This window comes from Hydra vulgaris, chromosome 05 (assembly GCF_038396675.1).
Source record: "Hydra vulgaris chromosome 05, alternate assembly HydraT2T_AEP".
NCBI lineage: Eukaryota > Metazoa > Cnidaria > Hydrozoa > Anthoathecata > Hydridae > Hydra > Hydra vulgaris.
The window spans coordinates 25,892,501-25,912,755 of NC_088924.1; the positions used below are offsets into that span (position 1 = coordinate 25,892,501).

At 26.7% G+C, this 20,255-nt stretch overlaps 3 protein-coding genes across 3 annotated transcripts in view; 2 read left to right on the forward strand and 1 right to left on the reverse strand.

The window, feature by feature from the left end:
- Positions 1 to 2,424, forward strand: part of LOC136071921 (uncharacterized) — a 33,333-nt gene extending 30,909 nt beyond the window's left edge. Inside the window, exon 4 of the mRNA XM_065797739.1 lies at positions 2,262 to 2,424. Within this exon, the coding sequence (XP_065653811.1) occupies positions 2,262 to 2,354 (93 nt within the window). The 3' untranslated portion in view covers positions 2,355 to 2,424. The remainder of the gene's footprint in view (positions 1 to 2,261) is intronic.
- A 6,211-nt stretch (positions 2,425 to 8,635) lies between these two features.
- On the forward strand, positions 8,636 to 9,658 carry LOC136080292 (uncharacterized). Its single transcript, XM_065796911.1, has one exon. The coding sequence runs from the start codon at positions 8,636 to 8,638 to the stop codon at positions 9,656 to 9,658; it is 1,023 nt and encodes a 340-aa protein (XP_065652983.1).
- Positions 9,659 to 9,738: 80 nt separating this feature from the next.
- Positions 9,739 to 11,166, reverse strand: LOC136080722 (uncharacterized). The gene is made up of 2 exons (XM_065797740.1): positions 10,849 to 11,166; positions 9,739 to 10,521 (listed from the first exon to the last, which is right to left on the reverse strand). The coding sequence occupies exons 1-2, from the start codon at positions 10,986 to 10,988 to the stop codon at positions 9,744 to 9,746; spliced, it is 918 nt and encodes a 305-aa protein (XP_065653812.1). The 5' UTR covers positions 10,989 to 11,166; the 3' UTR covers positions 9,739 to 9,743.
- Between the last annotated feature and the right edge of the window lie 9,089 nt (positions 11,167 to 20,255).

A 20,255-nucleotide genomic window follows, 5' to 3' on the forward strand; every position in this document is an offset into this window, starting at 1 on the left:
AGCTATACTATCTTCAGACGAAGTAATTTTTAAAATGTTATTAAGAATAAAAAAGTAAAAAAATAAATTTAAAGAAATCCTTAGAAATATTTTATTTATTCAACTATCTTAAATATAAAATTTTTCTTTTTACTCCAAATTCCACTATTACTATATCTAACTCTAACGTTTGTGCTTTTTTGTTCTCTATTGCCAAAATTGCACAATGTTTGAGACGTTCCTGAGATATGCATAATGATTCCAATAATAAATTGCGTTGAAATTTTTTTCAAATTGTCTGTGCAATTCTGTTATAATAATTTAGTTGATTCCATTAGATCATCTTCCGACAATTAGATGATCTTCCGACAACTTTATTAATTTTTGAGGTTCCATAAAATTAAAAAGATTTGAAATTTTTTTCATTTTAGCAAATTTACCACTTGTAATATTCGTATAAGTCACCAAAATTTCTTTTACATTTAATATAATTACCAAAATTTACCGATAATTACCAAAATTACCGATAAATATGACGAAACATAAAACACCTGTTTTGTTTTTTACTTAAGATTCTTTTATCTATAAAGAAATTTTGTAATAAATATTCTATTTTCGGATGATCATCAGAAAATAGAACATGACATTAAAACGAAGGTTATACATTAACACAGTTCATTTGAACAGTCTTGCTATTTTGCCAAAAAAGAATATTTATATTTTGGTAACATTAAATTAACATTAAATATCAAGCGTAAATTGAAAAAGCTCATAACTTTATAAAATCCCCAACAATAGCATCAGCTAAAACTAAGACAGTCCACTTGAAACCACTTAATCAATTGAATTGAGACTTTTTAATTTTACGATTTTTATTCATTTATAAAGTTCTACGATAAAAATGTAAAGAAATTCCTAAAACATAAGATTGCATTTTAAATAATTTGATTGTTAATCTAATATGTATAAAAAAAATTATTTCTCTGAAATGTATATGACATAACATAACACACATTAAGTCACATGCAATATAGTTGGATTAAACTAATTGAATTGCATTTAAACATCCATTTAGTCAGTTTCATAAGTTTTTCACTTTTACAATTAAATTATTAAACATTATTCGTCGATATAGTTATTTAGTGAAAATTCATTAGTTGCTCAACGGTTTTTACAAAGCAACTGAACCCTAACTTTGCAATAACATCGCAAATGGAGGAAGTGTTTTTTTAACGGCAAAAAGCTAAAAAATAGATAAAAGAGGAAAAGAAAAACAAATAAAAACTGTTCAGACTAGAACATTTAAAAAAATAATAATAATGTGAAAACATTGAAAATATTAAAGAATATAAATTTAAAAAAAAACATTAAATGAACCGACCAACTGAAAGTAAAGTTAAAAGAAAAAATCCGTGATTTATACTAAAATAAAAAACTTTAAAAAGTTGCTAACAAAAATAAAAATTAATAATTTATGTTGTTTACACTGTTTATTTTGTCGTGTATTTTTGTTTATTGTTTATAATGTCGCTTTTATTGTTTATTTTTTTTATATTGTCGTGTATTGTTTATATAATTATGTACATCGTTTATATTGATGTGTATATTTGTGAATTGTTTGTATTTTCATGTATTTCTTTTGCGGTGTTGTTGCTAATTATAATTAGCAACAACACATATGAAAAGAAACAATACGATAAATAATTATTTATCGTATTGTTTCTTTTCATATGTGTGGCTATTATTCAAATGGTTTTATATTTTTTATATAAACGTTGTGTTTCTCATTTATTCATTATCTCTCATATCAGCTCATTCACTTATATATATATATATATATATATATATATATATATATATATATATATATATATATATATATATATATATATATATATATATATATATATATATATATATATATATATATATATATATATATATATATATATATATATATATAAATATATATATATATATATATATATATATATATATTATTTTATTATTCTTATTATAATTTTTCTTTTTTAATAGTTGTTTTTCTTTTTAATGATTTTTTTTTGTCACTATCTATATTATTACTTTTTGTTGTTTGTTTGTTTTTTGCTATATTTGTTTATTTTATTATAGTGTCACTCGTAGAGTGACACTGAACCTAATTCTGTAAAGTTACAATTAAATTTGTAATTTTTTCAATTTTATGGTTAAATAAATAGATTAAAAAAAAAAATTATTGAGAAGGAAAATAATTTTTCGACTTTGTTTTTTTTAATTTTTAGATTCAAATTCAATTCTCAAAATGCGATACACTTTCATGCAGTTCATTAAGACTTAACGAATGCGACCAAGTGATTTCAATGCGGACACTATAGATTGTAGCAAATATTTTTCAACTTAAAGCCATTAAATTATAAATGATTAAATTATAAAACTTATCGATATAAAAAATTTTTTCTTCAAAGATTTTTTTATATACTCTTCATGGTTGTTGAAAAAATAACTTTCCTTTTTTTTATTTGATGACTTCTTAGTTTGTCTCAATAATTTAATGAGCGAATAGACATTTTTTCAGCTCAACAATGTAGCATTTCATTATTCTGATTATCACATAAACAAAACAAAAATTTCTATGGCATTTTAGAGATTTTTATTTGTATTTGACAGGCATTATAACAAATACGATCTCGCAATTATTATAACATTTAAAAAATACAAGTAAAAGTCTGCTAAAAGTATGCTAGCCATTTTAAGAGACTCTCAGTTGAAATTTTTGCTTTTTATTCAATAACGTTTTAAGAAAGCTGACATGTTTGGCTATATAAATTTATTATATTTTTGATTGAATTAAAAACAACAACTTCTTAAATTTTAAAGAAAGATAAGTTTTGAAAATATTAAATCAAGAATATTCGGCAAGTATGTTTGAAATGCGGATTAAAAAAAATCTATAGATAAATTTCTCACTCAAAAATGATTAGGAAGATATGAAGTTTATGAAAAAAATTTATTTCCAGATACAAAGTACAAATCTGAGCGTCTATATCACTAGACTGTGAAAATATTTTATTCGTTTTTTGAATTACTTAATATAAGTTCTATTTACTTGTACGAAGTTAAGAAAAACCTAGATACGATCTTTTTGAAAGTTAGGAAAGGCTTAAAAAAAGAATAAAAGACGTTTTATATATATATATATATATATATATATATATATATATATATATATATATATATATATATATATATATATATATATATCGATTGGAAATACTTTTGCTCGTAACAATCACAGGACTTTTTCAGAAAGGCATTTAGATAGCATTACTAAAAACGTTTTATGGTTTTCGATAGTTTTTCTAATTTTTTTAAACGTATAGATTTACTGAGGAACTTATTTGTCATAGAAATTTATCTTTTATATTTTTAGTGAAAGGGATATGTGTTTGATATAAATTTTAGTGAAAGGGGTATGTGTTACAATACAAATTTTAGTGAAAGGGATATGTGTTAGGATATAAGTTTTTGTAAAAGGGACATGTGTTACGATATAAATTTTAGTGAAAGGGACATGTGTTACGATATAAATTTTAGTGAAAAGGACATATGTTACGATATAAATGAAAAGTTCAATTACAAAACATAAAATTTTCACAAAAATTTTTTTGAATTTATTTTAAAATCAGGGTTGATGCAGCATTGGACAATTCTTATGGGCACAGGTGTATTCAGATGCAGGTGTATTTAGGTTCTCTAAAATACATCTGTTTACAGAATAAAAATAATTAAGAAGTAATAGAAAATTTAAAAGTTATATCTGTTCCACCATAACATTCAAACTTGGTTGAATGTTATGAAGTTTATTTTTTCAATAGCGTTACAAAAAAACTTTTATTCATATTTATCTCGATCCATTTTACATTCACATTCGTACTTTGTCATTTTTTAAAGTTAATTTTTAAGTTAATTTTAAAGTTATTTTTTGTATTTATGAGAATGATAGGGGATTGAATAGTATTTCAATCCCCTATCATTCTCATATCTCCGGTCCAGCTTGCTTGAATATAATATACAAAAAAGTTATTTAATGGTTTGAGATATTTATAAAAATAATTCTGTTTTTGGTAATAATTCTCTTAATCATGGTATTGTTTACAACTACTGCTCGATAAAAAAAGAAAAGTTTCATTAAATTTTTTTTTTTTTGTGTGAAGAACTTCTTTTTAGTATGTTTCTTAAACTGCCCCCAATTGCGTCCAAAACTTTCTTCTTTTGTTTCGTAGTTTTGGATAAAAAGTAGCTTTGTTTTTAAGAAAAAAATATATTATAATTTTTTTGAACTCGCTTAGCTTGGCTTTTTTTTTTTAAATTATTAACTAAATTATCTTTTTCAGCAAAAAATTTAACTTTTTGTCAAAAAGTACAAAAGTTGATATCTTTTTCAATAAGCGTCCTATTGTGCCCCATTCTATGTACCTCCTACTCTATACAGCAAAAAAAATTACTTTGGTTTGAAGATACAGGAAACATAATTTACAAAAATGCTATTACTACTTTTATTATATATAAATAAATTATACTTACATCAAATACTTTTAATGTCATAGTGTTTGCAGATGACTTGAACTTTTTTTATTTAAACGAGGACATAACAGTTTTATGTTTTATTATATTTGATGAAGAATTGTTTAAATTTAATAAGTGGTTTGATAGAAGTATACTTATAACATTAAATTTAGATAAAATTAAATTTTTTTAACTTTAAAAGCCTATAAGTGATAATAATGCTCGTCTAAAATTCCTCTGCTAAACAATTATTAAAAGGGAGTTCACTATTAATTTTCTCGGAGTAATTTTAAATGAAAATGAAAGCCTAATATAAAATATATCGAAGTAACATCTCTAGAAATATTTTCATATTATTTATAGCTAAACCATTTCTTATACACCAAATTATTGAAGAAATATACCTCCCGTTTATTCATAGTTTACTTCTTACTGTAACATTGTATGGGGTAGTACTAGTTACAGCAAGCTTCAAAAAGTTTTTAACAAGTAAAAGCATGCCTGCAGGATTATACTTGGTGCACACTGAACTGTTCATAGCGAATCTCTCGCAAACGGAAAATTTTTAATGTCTAACTTAAATTGAAATTTCTAACTTAACATACAACAAGTTTTATATTTATGTTTAAAACAACGCATGGATTATTTCCTAATATATTTCAGTCTTTACTTTTGTAAACTCTCTCACAATTACCCTACTCAACTTTAAATTATTATCTTTGTTTTTCCAAGAACTAGTTTAATGCCAAGTGCTCACCAAATTCAATATCGTGGATCATTTTTATTGAACTATTTTTCAAAATATTATTTTGTTGCTTGAGGTTTGCTTTAATAAATAAATTTAACTGACAATCTCGGCTTGTTGCAAAAGATAAAAGCCAACACGACCGTTGGCAGTTATCGCACCACAAATTATTACTGAACTTTTTATTATGTTTATTTTAACTTTTTTTTTAACACTGTTATGAAATATTTAACATTGTAAAAACATTAATGCTACACAGTGGTTCTTGATGATAGGACCTGGTAGTCATCTGCGAGTTTCCCGCGATTATAACTATTACACTGTTATTTTATGAAAATTGATAATAAATAACTTTTATACGTTATTAGGTTTTTTATATTTAAACTTTAAATTTTTTAACCCCTAGTGACAGTTTGTTACTAGGGGGTTGGGGGAAAGGGTTTAAAACTAGCTAAATTTCGTGACGTACTTAACGGACGATCCCATAATGAGTTACACTTTATTTTAAAGTAGGGGAAGTTGGGGCTCAGTTGATTGGATTTCTATATTTTTTAAGTTGAGCAAAAGTTAAAATATGTATTTTTATTTTTTCAAGGCGAAAGGATTGAGATACACAGTACTGTGAATAAGTTTTAGACCACTTACATTTTGTCAAAAAATCATGAAGAAATCTTCTCTAATATTTAAGTTTTTAGTTCTAAATTATAAACTTATTAAAACACATATATTTCACTCCAAATATGGAACATTTACAAATTTTTTAATGTCAAACTTTATAAAAAACTCCTAATATTTACCTCCTTTTGCCTCAATCCCAGCCAATATTCGCCGGGGAATAGATTCAAGTTAGTTATAAAATCCTGGGGTATGTTTTGCCATTCACTTTGAAGTACTTCAAAACATTATTCAGCATTTTGGGGAGCATGTTCGACCTTCTTTCTGTTCAGGTAATCCCAAATATGCTCAATTATATTCAAAACTGGACTCTGGGGAGGTCAGGTCATCAATTCCAGTACTATTTCCTCTGCCATTTTATTTAAATAATTTTTTGCCACTCGGGAACAATTTTTGGGTCATTGTCCTTTTGCAGAATAAAGTTATGACCTATTAGTCTCATTCCGGATGATATAGCATGGTGCCTTAGGATATCCACATAACGTTCCCCGGTGAGTCGCCCCCAATTTTGATCAAATCACCTACTCCAGATGAAGATAAACAGCCCCAAACTTGTATAGAGCCTCCTCTGTGTTTAATAGTAGGGTTTAAACACTCGGGCTGATAGGCTTCTTCAATTCTTCTTCAAACATATTGGCGTCCTTTCGTTCCCAAAAATTTCGAATTTGGACTCATCGGTGTACCCGATTGAACATTTCCTGGGCCCAATCTTTGTGTTGTTTTGCATTCTTAAATCATTTTTCTTTATTGCCACACCGTAATAATGGTTTTCGAATTGTAACACACGCGCTTAATCCCGATTTAAGTGGGTGCCGTCGAATAAAAGAAGAGCTGACATTTTTCCCAGTTGCTGTGTTAATGTCTTTTGCCAGCTCGGTTGATGCTTTTTTTGTATTTCTTAAAGATAGGGTTTTTAAATATTTATTGTCATCTTTTGTTAGCTTAGGAGGTTTAACACTTTTCTTTTTATTTTCAAGGGAGCTAGTTTCTCTGATTTCTGTAACAGCATTTTTCGAATATCCTGTTTTGGAAGTAGCTGTTATGAAACATCGTTTTAATAAATAAACAAACAAATCCCTCATGTTTCCTCATCAATTTTATTTATTTATACAAAATAATATATTCCTTCACCTTTTCTTATATATTTTAAACTTAAGTACGCTTTAAAAAATTACATAGGAAAAAAATTGTAAATACGTCTAATTAAACAACTGGTTTAAAACTTATTCACAGTACTGTATGTCCTTTATGATAAGAAGTCACTAAAACCGAAATATTTATTATCTAATTACTCACAGGTTTAAAGAGAGTTGTGTTACGTGATTCACTGTGTCCCAGTACTGGGGCACAAAGAATTAACAAAATCAGCTGTGAATTAATGATAGTGAATAGGGGCATAATCAAATAACTTTCAGGCTGAAGGAGTAAAGACACTGTGCACTATATACTTTAATAATTAGATTAGTATAAAATCATCCCATACTTTTATTAATTAGATTAGTATATAATCGAAAAAATAGATATTTTGAAAATTAAGAAGGAAAAAAAAAGAATTTTATTGATAACAAAACTTTTTTTAATTTTAAAAAATTAAAAAATTATTCAAATATTATTATTTATAACTTGAAACTAATAAATTTATTTTCATGTAGTTTATTTGTTAAAAATGCATAAACTAAATCTTTAAGATTATTGATAGGCCATAGTGAATAAACCGATTCACTGTACCTCTATTCGCTGTGCCCCACCCTAACAAATTAAGTCTAATTTCTTGAGACATGAGTGTTGTAAAGGAAAACTACTAAATGGAAGCATAAATATCTATAACCCGAATGAAAAGCTTCAACTTTTAAAATTATTTCAACCATCATCTCCATTATAAACATAAGGAAAGTAAGAAAATTTACTTTATTAGCTAAAAACAAAAATTAACTACCAAAAACCGGTAGTCAAAAATTGTGTGGTAATAACTATAAATTAAGATGGCCGATAAATGAGTACATAAAATGATTACATTATCAAGATAAAAAAATTCTAATCTTTGAGAAAATGGTTCTTATTCACTGTGCCCCTCAATCCACTGTACCCCAACTTCCTCTATATAAGGTATATAAAAATATTTTTCAATGGCTTATTAACTACGCACTCAAAGCAAGTTTATAAATACTTGTCTTCGATAATAATTATTGACATAATTATCAATATATTAATAATCATAATTATTATGATTATTAATATGTTGTATTTTTATTAGTTTTGCTTGATTTAAAAATATGTACAATTATGGCCTAATAGGATCTCTTTAGCTTTGTTTACTGTTGTTAAGTTCAAATAACAACAGTAAAATGGCTTGTCATATATTATACCCAGTTCACACTAAATTCTGTTTTAAATAAACATGTTTTAATGTAAACATAGTTTTATAATAAACATGTTTTCAGTTTTCTTGCGTTCAGATTGAACGTTCTTTAGTATTTATATTAACGTTCGAAAATGGCGCTCTCAAAGAAAAACTTGATCTCGAAGTTACGAGTATTATTGTACATATCAAGGAAAAAAAGAAGACTGCAATTGCAGCACATACTGATAAACTGTATTACTGCTTATAATTTTGCGGTTTACAGAAAAATTTGGACTAAACCTCGCAGTCAAAGCTTTTGGTACGAAACAATGGTAAACTGTTGGAACGAAGATGATTGGATAAAAAACATAAGAATGTCTAAAGCAGCCTTTAATTATCTGTGCAAGGAAGTTTCACCTTTTATGCCTATACAAGGCACTAACTTTCGTAAATCTTTGCCTTTAGAAATGAAGTTAGCTGTGACACTTTACTTTTTAAGTGGATCTGCAGATTACCGAACAATAGCCAATTTATTTGGCTTAGGAAAATCAACTGTTTGTACAATAGTTCACAGAATTTGTAAACATTTTGTTGATAACTTAATGAAGAAATACATTTCCTTACCCTCAAGGGAAGAAACAATGGAGATTATAGTAAGTTTTGAAAAATTATATGGTTTTCCACAAGTAGTTGGAGCAGTTGATGGATGTCACATAAGAATAAAGGCTCCTCATAAAAATTCAGAGGACTATATAAACAGAAAAGAATATCACTCCATTATTTTACAGGGATTGGTAGACAGCAAGTATTTATTTAGAGATATTTTTGTAGGGTGGACTGGCAAATCACACGATTCAAGGGTTTTTAAAAATTCTCCCTTATATAAAGAGTGTCTGGCTAGAACCTTTTTACCTACAAACTTATCTAAAATAATTGATAATATTGAAATTGGTCCTCTTATCCTTGGTGATTCAGCATATCCCCTTAAAAATTGGCTTATGAAACCTTACTCAGATCGTGGAAATCTTAGTATAGAAGAAGCAAAGTTTAACGTTTCTCTTAGTAAATGTCGTGTGGTGGTGGAGAATGGATTTGGAAGATTAAAAGGTCGATTTCAATGTCTTTTAAAGAGATTAGATACAACAGTTGAACACACAGTCAATATTGTTACAACATGTTGTATACTACATAACTTCTGTACTTTGACAAAGCAAAAGTATTTAAATGAATGGATTGAACAAACAGAAATTGACTTAGTAAACCCTATATTAAACCACAGTTGCATTGAACTTGACAATAAAGCTGAGTTTATTAGAAATTCCATAAAAAAACATTATTTTACAACTGTTTAGTTGTAAATGATTTTTTTCAAACAATGTTGTAAAAGGCATGGTTTATTTTATTTTGAGAAAAAAATAACAAAACAAAGAAATTGCTTCACATTTTTTTAATCATAATTAAAAACTCTATCTCAGTCCCACTTTTAAGACGTTTAACATCCTTATCATTTCGGATAAGTACATTTGGTAACTTGGTAATCAATAAAGATGCATTATCTTGAACTGAAAATTCCTCTTTTATTGTGCAAGTAAGTTTTTCTAGTGTCAAATCTGCCAATGAAAGTTCTATTTCAATAAAATATAAATCTTCAACTTGACGAACTTTTAATATAACACATGATTCTTCTTGTTTGTGGTTTTCTAAAATACTTTCTAAAATTTTATGATCAATATCAGCCTGAGAGGTCATAAATTTATTAACAGTGGCATTTAATTGTTCAAACATTACCTCACTTCTTGATTTTTTCTTTTTGGATTTTTTAAAGTAAAAACTATTATCTTTTTTTACCAACTCTTCAGATTTAGAACTTGACGGAGTAGTTTCAATGTCTATATGTTCACAGTTTACTAACTCATTAACACAATTATTAAAATTATTCACTTCTGCAGTTTTTTCAATAATAACATTCATGCCTGAGGAACTTTTCAAAAAAGTTGGTAATGTGGTTGGTTTGTCACTAAGAACCTTATCAATTTCATCAAAGCAGGATGGTTTTTTGGAAGGACCAGTCCCACTTGTATTTCGTTTATTATCAATATAATTGCGATATGCACTTGTCAATGTGTGAATTCTTGTTTTACACATCTCTTTATCTCTGTCTTCATATCCAGAAGCTTGCAAGAATAGCAAAATTTCCTCCCAAATTTTTCCTTTTCTAAAATCCAAAAAATATGAAGTTATATATATATATATATATATATATATATATATATATATATATATATATATATATATATATATTATATATATATATATATATATATATATATATTGTGCTAACTATCAAAGAGAAATAAATATCTTGTTGTAAAAAGTACAATTTATAAACATTCATTTCCTTGTTTATTCAATATTAATGTAATTCGTAATCACTTCTTGTCTATTTGTGATTTATTTAAACTATTTAGTAACGAGTGGTTTGATTTTATTTAACAAGTTATTTCAATTTGATCCAACTTAACTGAAAAAAACAAAACAAAACCTTGTGCATGACTTCAACTTTTCTTGGATATTATCTTCTGACCATTTACTAATTAGTATTTTTGTTTCCTCATCATCCCAATGTCTAGCTCTCTTTCTAGATTTAACTTTTTCTTCAGCAACAGCTTTTTCCTCCGCCATTTAAAAACAGTTCAGGGTAATAAAACGCAATTAAAACAACCTCGCGACGTTGTTTTATTAAAACAACTTTTAACGTTGCGTGTTTTAATTAAAACCAATTTTAAATTTGATGAGAATAGTAAAATGTAAAACGCGTTTAAAATACGACAATTAAAACGTGTTTTATCGTCAGTATGAACGGGGTATTAGTGGTCATTTTACAGTTGATATTTTGAACTTTGTTTATTTTATGGTTTGGCATGATTTAAAATATATACTTATTTAAATATATATACAATATATTTAAATCAAGCCAAACCATTAAAAATACAAAACAAAAACAAAGAAGCAGCGAAAACAGTGGATTATCTACCTGTGTCGAATTGAGCTAGAAAGAAATTTCTGCACTTAAATATTATTTCACTCATCTTATTTAACTTAAAAATTATTTCACTCATTTTATTTAACAAGTTTGGATTTTCAAAGATTAAAGTTACATTTAAAATATTTACTTTGCATTATATTCATCTCATCATAGTTATTGTTATCATCATTTAGGTCAAGTTAGTAACTAACACATTATTAAATTGTTGTCATCTCAACGCCAACCCAGTAGAATATCAAACTTTCACTCTTTTAATAGTGTAAGGTAACGCGGGTTTACATTGACAAGTGGGTAACATTAACACGTGTTATTTTAAATGTTTTTACCAATCACCAGTTGACTATTGTTTAAACTATTTTAACCGACGCGACAGTAATCTGTTGAATAAACAAATAAAGCTATTTTTATCCACATAATTGTAAACATAAATAACGATTAAATACGGCAAACACAAACTTTTTTAATGTTGAAAAACTTTAGTTATAAGGTAAGTTAAACCATTCTATAATACCATTTTAATTGTATTTTTATGATGTTATTTCTAAATGCTAAGCATTTAAAATGATTTTTTAGTATTTTTTGTTTAAAACGCGCATTTCGGTTTTGGGGTAACATTGACAGGGTTGTCAAAGTTACCCAAAAGGTCTGTCAAAGTTTACTCATAATGTGTGATTATTGTCATTACGATTTAAGTGTAACTAAATAAATGATTGATTTTTTTTAGAGTTTATGATCACATGATATCATGCCTCGCAACTACATAAAAAAACCAAGATCAACATACGGATTGCATGATCTAATGAAGAAAGCTATTAATGGTATGAGTGAAAACAATGTCAGCAGGAGTAAAGCGGCATTCATGTGCAATATCAATAGAACAACATTAATTGATCATCTCAAGAAAGTGTATAGTAAACAAGTTGGACGCCCAGTAATTTTGACAAGAGAAGAAGAAACGTTGATTGTTCATACAATTCAGAAACTTGGAGACTGGGGCTTTGGGATAGATCGTTGCAATGTTGCGAGTATTGTGCAAGGTGTCATAAACAGTGGTGTAAGAGCCTATAACTTTAAGAATGACAAGTCTGGATTTAATTGAATGCATGGAGATATGGAAAAACGAACTTACACGTCGGGTTGGACAATCTCTTCCTGCTAACCGCAATGTTAACCTAGCAATGTTAACGTAGTTGATGACTTTTTTAAAAAACTAGCAGTTGTTATTGCGTAAATTCATCTACAGAATAAGCCACAATATATATTCAGTGTTAAATTTCAAAGAGACAAAAGCAAGCAGAAAATTTTTTCCAAACGCGGATTAAAGAATCCACATAAAACCGTCGGTACTTCAACTAAAACAATTTCACAGTGCGGAAATGTTGTTCTGCAACCGGTCAATTTTTATCATCATACATTGTTTATAAAGGTCTTAATCTTTATAGCATCTGATGCAATGGCAGTCCGGACAATGCACATTGTAACTGTTCTCCTTTAGGTTGGATGGAATCCCCCAGTTCATTGAGAGGTTTGAAAAGATATTTATTGCAAACCAATTAAAAGGATCAAAGTTTCTATCAATTGACGGACACAACTCTCACATTTCAAAAACTGTTATAGATTTTGCTATTGCAAACAAAATTGAGCTACTTTGTTTACCTGCCCATACAATAAGTATTTTACAGCCTTTATATGTAGGTGTTTTCAAGACAGTCAAAGCATCTTGGAGGAACTGTTTGAAAACCTTTTATGATACAACACGATACAAAAATGTAGATAAAGCAACTTTTCCACAAATGCTGAAATTGGTTGCAAACAGTGGGGCATTCAATTAAAGCAATGCTATAATGGTTTTTGAAACTTGTGGAATTTTTTTGCTAAAACAAAGCAAAATAACCAGTAAGAAATTTTCAACGGCAAACCCTTTGACATCGGGTGTAATTATTAGCGCAAGTAATAACGGAAATTAAAATAAGATTACACCGGTAATTAGTGGTATTAATAATATAAGCTCCGTCCCAATGCGAGTTACAAGCTCAAATGAAATTCATATGTTCTGACTCCAAGAAAACAACTAGAAGCGGTACTTTTAAAACATCTTCGACACATGCAACCGGTGAAAAGCGACTAAAAAAGAAAAAGAATCAAGAAAGCATTGGCGGAATATCTGACATTTGATGAACCTCGTGCAAGATTAAACGAAATGGAATCAACCAAAAAAAAAAGAAAACTTAAAAAAATTAACTTACTTTTTTATACATTCAAGTAGAAAATATCAGAACTGAATCTATTTGATATTTTTTAAATAACAATTTTTTGTTATGTTTTCAGCGCTATTTTACATTTTTTTTAAAGTAAAATAGCGCTGAAAACATAACAAAAAGTTTAATTTTTAAAAAGAAAAGTAAATTAGTGCAAGTATATATATATCAAATGTTTTCTTAATTTCATTTGTCTAAATTTTAATTATTATTTTACCCTTATAAGGTATTTTTAACATTTAAAGCATAAAACATTCTGCTGTCAAAGTTACCCCAGGTAGAGGGTAACATTGACAGTGGCACTACAGCAACAAAAATTATTATCTATCAATAATATTACACAACAAATTAAGGTTTTAACAGTTTATGGCAGCAATATTATTCGTAAACACTTAGAAATTTGGATACCAAACTTTTTTGTCGCATGCTATAAAAAAATTTTTCTTCTATAGATGTGTCGCTAGACCGGGTGAATAAAAATGAGCAATTGCTTTTACTTAGTAATTGGTCAGCTTCACGTGAATAAAAACTTAAAAAAATTGCTGAAGTTTTTATTCACGTAAAGCTGACCAATTACTGAGTAAAAGCAATTGGTATTTTTAATCACTCGGCCTAATGTTACGCTACTTTACCTTAATGTTTCGGTGACTTCGCAAATTGGTCTCCGCATATCAATTTCATAATGACTTGCACGACAAAAAGTAATTCTATATTACTGCAATAAACTAGTTCTATTGCACTTCATCCTTATTGAGACATTTAAGAGTTTTTTAAAAAGCTTAAAATACCAATTTTTCCGGCGCTAGTTAAATTTGTTCCTTTGTTTTTGACTCACTAAATAAAGACATAACATCTTCTGTTTAAAAACCTTTTCACAGTAAGTAGAGAAATTCATACATACTTTACTAGAAATATATATGTAATAGAAAGCTTAATGTACATTCTCAAAAAACTCAAAATTATGGTAAGCATTCTGTAATCTATCAGTACATCTGCGAATGGAACAAGAGCCTTTTATGCATTGTGAATGAGTTCGAAAAACCACAATTTTAAACACAATTATCCTCTTTTTTTCATCTTTTTCAAGACTTTCAATTATTCTAACAATCATTACTACTTTTTTTATTACATTATTATTACCAGCAAATTATGATTTTTACATTCTTACTTTTTATGTACTTTATGTCAATATACTTATTTTTAGTCATTTTATATTTAACAGTTGGTAATTTTTTCCATCTGACTTTTGCATAAGAGGTTTTCCATGTTTGTTAATTATTAACTAATTATAGTTATAATTGTTATACTTATAACTTATATAGTCATTATTATATATTTAATATACTTTTTATATATTCATTTGTTAATTTTTCAATAATTTATTAAAATTGCGGTTATAATTATTTGTGTTCTTAAGAACCATTTTATCTCTATGATCTTTATTATCTCTGTAAACCATGAAGAATAAAAAAAAGTTTCAAAATCAAAAAATCAAAAAGATTTCATGGTGATGAACTAGAAACTCGCTAAATGACTCGATATCCTCAATAGCTGCTGCTATCAGTTTTTAAAAATAATCTATTTACTTCAAACACATCATTAAATTAATTTATATCCTCAAAAAAATAAAAATAATAAAAATAAAAGATTGAGATACAAAAATAAAAACTTTTGCTTTGTTGTTAAAAATGAAATCTTATCAGATTGTAGTTGATTAAGCTCCAAAACTTATAATCTGGTTTCAATCTGGTTTCAATCTGGTTTCAATCTGGCTTCAATCTGGTTTCAATCTGGTTTTTCCTGAGAATCCTCTTCGATGTTAACAACATCGTTAAATAATGTGTGTACGTGGACAAAGTTTTTCAAGATTTGAAAAATTTACTTCTTTAATGAACATTCTTAAACTAATAACTAAAAACAGTAAAATAACTAAATTAACTAAATAAACTTTAAATTAACTAAATATTGTTAATTTGCAGTTAGGATCCATAATACGGGTCCATTTATAATTTTGGTATCAGAAAATACCTATAAAAATAGCGGGATCCTCAATATTGATAAACAATAACCCTAACGCGCACCAGGGCCTGAATGTTTTTCATCGATAATGAAATTTTAAAACAATAAAAGTGAAACTTAAAATTAACATTAACATTAAACTTAATATTAACGAAACGCTAACAATAAAAGAGAAACCTCAGTAAACTTTTCGGGCATAATATTTATTAAACATTTACGTTGGAGTGAATATATGAAAATCTTTGAGAAAATAATCAAAAATATCAAAATATCAAAAAATATTGCTATGATATATAGGGCTAAACCATTTCTAAACAAAAAATCTTTAAAAAGTTTATACTTTTCTTTCATTCATTGTTATTTGATTTATTGTAATATTTCATGGACAAATACAAATCATGCAAACTTAAAAAAAATTGCACAATAAATAAAATACGCGCAGAATATTATTTGGAGCTGATAAAACTGGACCATATGAGTCTTTTCTGCGTATACATGGTCCATTAAATGTCTATAAAATCAATTTACACCAAGTTTTAATGTTCATGAATAAAGGTAGAACTTTCTCCTAAAATATTTCAGTTCAAAGTTGACAAAGTAGTTCATAAATACCCGACAAAATTTTCAGATAATATCTACATTTTCCCAAAATATAATTCTAAACAAATTACATGTTCAATTAAATATCGTGGATCTTGTTTCTGGAAAAAGTTTCCCAAGATTGCAGATCGCAAATGCAAAAAAAGTTAGTATACAGCAATTTTAAAATGAATAAAAACAGGTGTTGTTACTTAAGGATTTTAACATATCCGATTTTAAATGCTTTTTTTAAACTAAAATTCAATTATATAAAATATGTCACAGAATGTGAAAATCAACTTTTTTTCATTATATAAATTATGTCACAGAATGTGAAAATCAACTTTTTTTCATTATATAAAATATGTCACAGAATGTGAAAATCAACTTTTTTTCATTATATAAAATATTTCACAGAATGTGAAAACTTTTTTTCATTAATTTAATTATGGTGTTTCCTCTAATCTTGAATGTTATTTTTGAAATCTAATATGATATCTTGAACATAAATATATATATATATATATATATATATATATATATATATATATATATATATATATATATATATATATATATATATATATATATATATATATATATAATTTTTTTTTATCAAAAATCTAAAAAACTTCTAATGAATTGTTACTTATTTTACTTTTATACAAATTGGCTTTTAAAATACCTATGTTTCCTTGCATAGCGATGTTAAAACTCACCTATATTCTAAATGTGGTCTTCCTAAACTTCTTAGATTGATAACAGCTTATTTTAAATGCAATGATTTATAAAATACGATTAAATAGAATATATAGGATTAAAATAGTTTTTTACCTGACATTTTGAATAAATATTCTTTAATGATTCCAAAAAAAGAGATCAAAAAACAATATAACAATCTATTATTTATAAATTATAAACAGACAAATTAATAATACGATTATCTAATTAGATTCTTTATATTTTCAAACAATAGATTCATACAGATTTTGATGATAAAAAAATATAACGGTCTTAATTTGAGCATTAAAAAATTGAAAAATCACGTTGATCTCGTAAAATCTTAATGGTGTTAAATCTTGAACGCCCCATGGCTCAATCTTAGGACCATTATTATTTTTATTGTATATAAATGATTTATACTTAACATCAAATATTTTAAATGTTATATTGTTTGCAGATGACTCCAATCTTTTTTATTTCAACAAAAACATAAAAGCTCTCTTTAATATATTTAATGAAGAACTATTAAAAATAAACGAGTGGTTTACTAGTAATAGGCTTTCGTTAAATGTAGAAAAAACTAAGTTTATTTTATTCTCCAAACCTAGTAAAGGTGATGGTGTTCCTCTAAAATTACCAAATCTTTTAATCAATAAAACATTTATTAAAAGAGAACCAATCGTTAATTATTTAGGAGTAATACTAGATATAAATTTGTCATGGAAACCACATATAAAATACATAAAAAATAAAATCTCAATAAATATTTCCATATTATATAAAACTAAACCATATTTTAACGCTGTTTCCTTGAAAAAAAATATACTTTTCATTTATTCATAGTTTTATCTCTTACTGTAATATTGTATGGGGTAGTACTAATTATAATAAATTAAAAAAACTTTATAGTAAGCAAAAACACCCATGCAGTATTGTATTTGGTGCACATAGAACTTTTTATTGCAAACCTCTTTTAAGGAAGCTTGGTGTCCTAAGTATCCATAAACTTAATATACACCAAGCTCTACAATTCATGTTTAAAATAAAACATGGGCTTTCTCCTATTGTATTTCAGTCTTACTTTAGTGAAGTCTCGCACAAGTATCCTACTAAATTTTCAACTGACAACTTTATTGTACCAAAAACTAATTTAAAACCAAGTTCTTACCAATACCGTGGACCGTTTCTATGGAAATACTTTATTGAAAAATTTATTACAAAAAAAATAATATTCAAAACATCTCTTTGGAGCAATTCAGAAAAGAATCTTAGAGTCTCTTATTACAAAATGACTTTGATTTAAAATATCTCTTTTAAAATAAATACATAAATAATATAAATTATCTAAAAAAAATAGTTATTGACACTACTTCTTTTTTGTTGCAGTTTTATTTTTATTTAATTTTTTGTTGAAAAACTTTAATACTTATATATTGTTGTTAATCTTTGATATATTGCGTTATATTTCAACACTAATATTTACGATATATTAATATTTATATTGTAACTAACATGTGTAAAATTCTTATTATGTACTTAGCTACTTTTCTTTTTTGTATATAAACTGACGATTTTTTTCAATGTAAATGGGGCTCGATGATAAGACAGTTTATATCTTCTGCTTGCTCCAGCTCTCTTATTTATTAACACAATTTATTTCATTGTAAATTTTAATATTCGACAAATAATAATACTAATAAAAAAACAACCTTTATGACACTACTCATGGTGTTTCAGTTGTCTCGCATTGTGTTATACAAAATATAAGTTTATTTCTAGTTTTAGCAGTTCTGTTATTTCTGTGGATTCGTCCAGTCAACTTACGTCATATTTCTTTTTACTCAAGCAGATACATAAGTACAGGGAATGGGCGTAGGAGGGTGGCAACCCTAAAATTTATTGATCTGAATATAAAGTAATGACTAATAAACCAAAAGTTTGTTTACATTAAAAGCTAATTTTCAATCAAAATCTCAATGATAACATTCTTTTGAATCTTATTTAGACTTCCTCTCTCTCACTCTCACTCTCTCACTTTCTCACTCTCTCTCTCAATAATATTGTTCTTTTGAATCTTATTTAGACTTCCTCTCTCTCACTCTCACTCTCTCACTCTCTCTCTCACTCTCACTCTCTCACTTTCTCACTCTCTCTCTCAATAATATCGTTCTTTTGAATCTTATTTAGACTTCCTCTCTCTCACTCTCACTCTCTCACTCTCTCTCTCACTCTCACTCTCTCACTTTCTCACTCTCTCTCTCAATAATATCGTTCTTTTGAATCTTATTTAGACTTCCTCTCTCTTTCTCTCACTCACTCTTTCTCTCTCACTCACTCACTATCTCTTTCTCTCACTCCCTCTTTCTCTCTCACTCACTCACTCTCTCTTTTACTCTCACTCTCAATTTCTCTTTAACTCACACTCTCTTTATCTCACACTCTCACACACTCTCTCTCTCACTTTATTTCGTAGTTGTTATGAAATGTTTGTTATGACATATAAGATATATGACATGTTTGTAGTTTAAATTGCATAAATTATTGCCAATATAATGTATTTTTGAAAAGTTAGACATATTTCTTTAATAAAACATCCACCCTCCCTCCTTTCTTATTCCTTAAAAAAATTACTTAACAGATAAGAAAGCCATTTAACAGAGTGCACCATACTTTGTAAACAGTTCTATCAAAAAAGTTACAGGCGCAGCTGAGGACTCTATTAATAATCCCTTCATTAAAAAAATCCTTATTATACAGTGCCCAGGAAAATAAGTTTTATAGAATTTCTATAAATTTTGGAACATATGGTCTATAGAAATTCTATAGAATTCTATAAAATTTCTATATAATGTCTATTAATTTCTATAGAAATTGCTATAAAACTTTATTTTCTATAAAATAAAAAGTAGAAAAAATTTTTTTTAATGCAGTGTTGCATTAAAAGGCAAGAGTTAAAAAAATAATAAATAAACATACAACATAACAATTTTATTAAAAAAATTTTATTGTGTGTAATGAGCATAACGTATATAATTATATTTTTAAAAATAAATTAAATTAGATGATGAGCATAAAGTTACATTTAAGATGTCAATAATAAAAACAACATAGGAGCACAAAATAGCAATAACAGAATTAATCGTACTTTTTTTGTAATTTTACCAGTAAACAATACTATTTTTTTACCTCAGTTGTTTAGAATTTTAGTTTATCCCTAAATATTGACTATTATAAATAAGTAATAAAGTAAATTTTAAATCATGAAAATTTGCATAATTAAACTGTGTCAACAGTTGCATAGTTATATCGTTCTTTGAAAGAAGT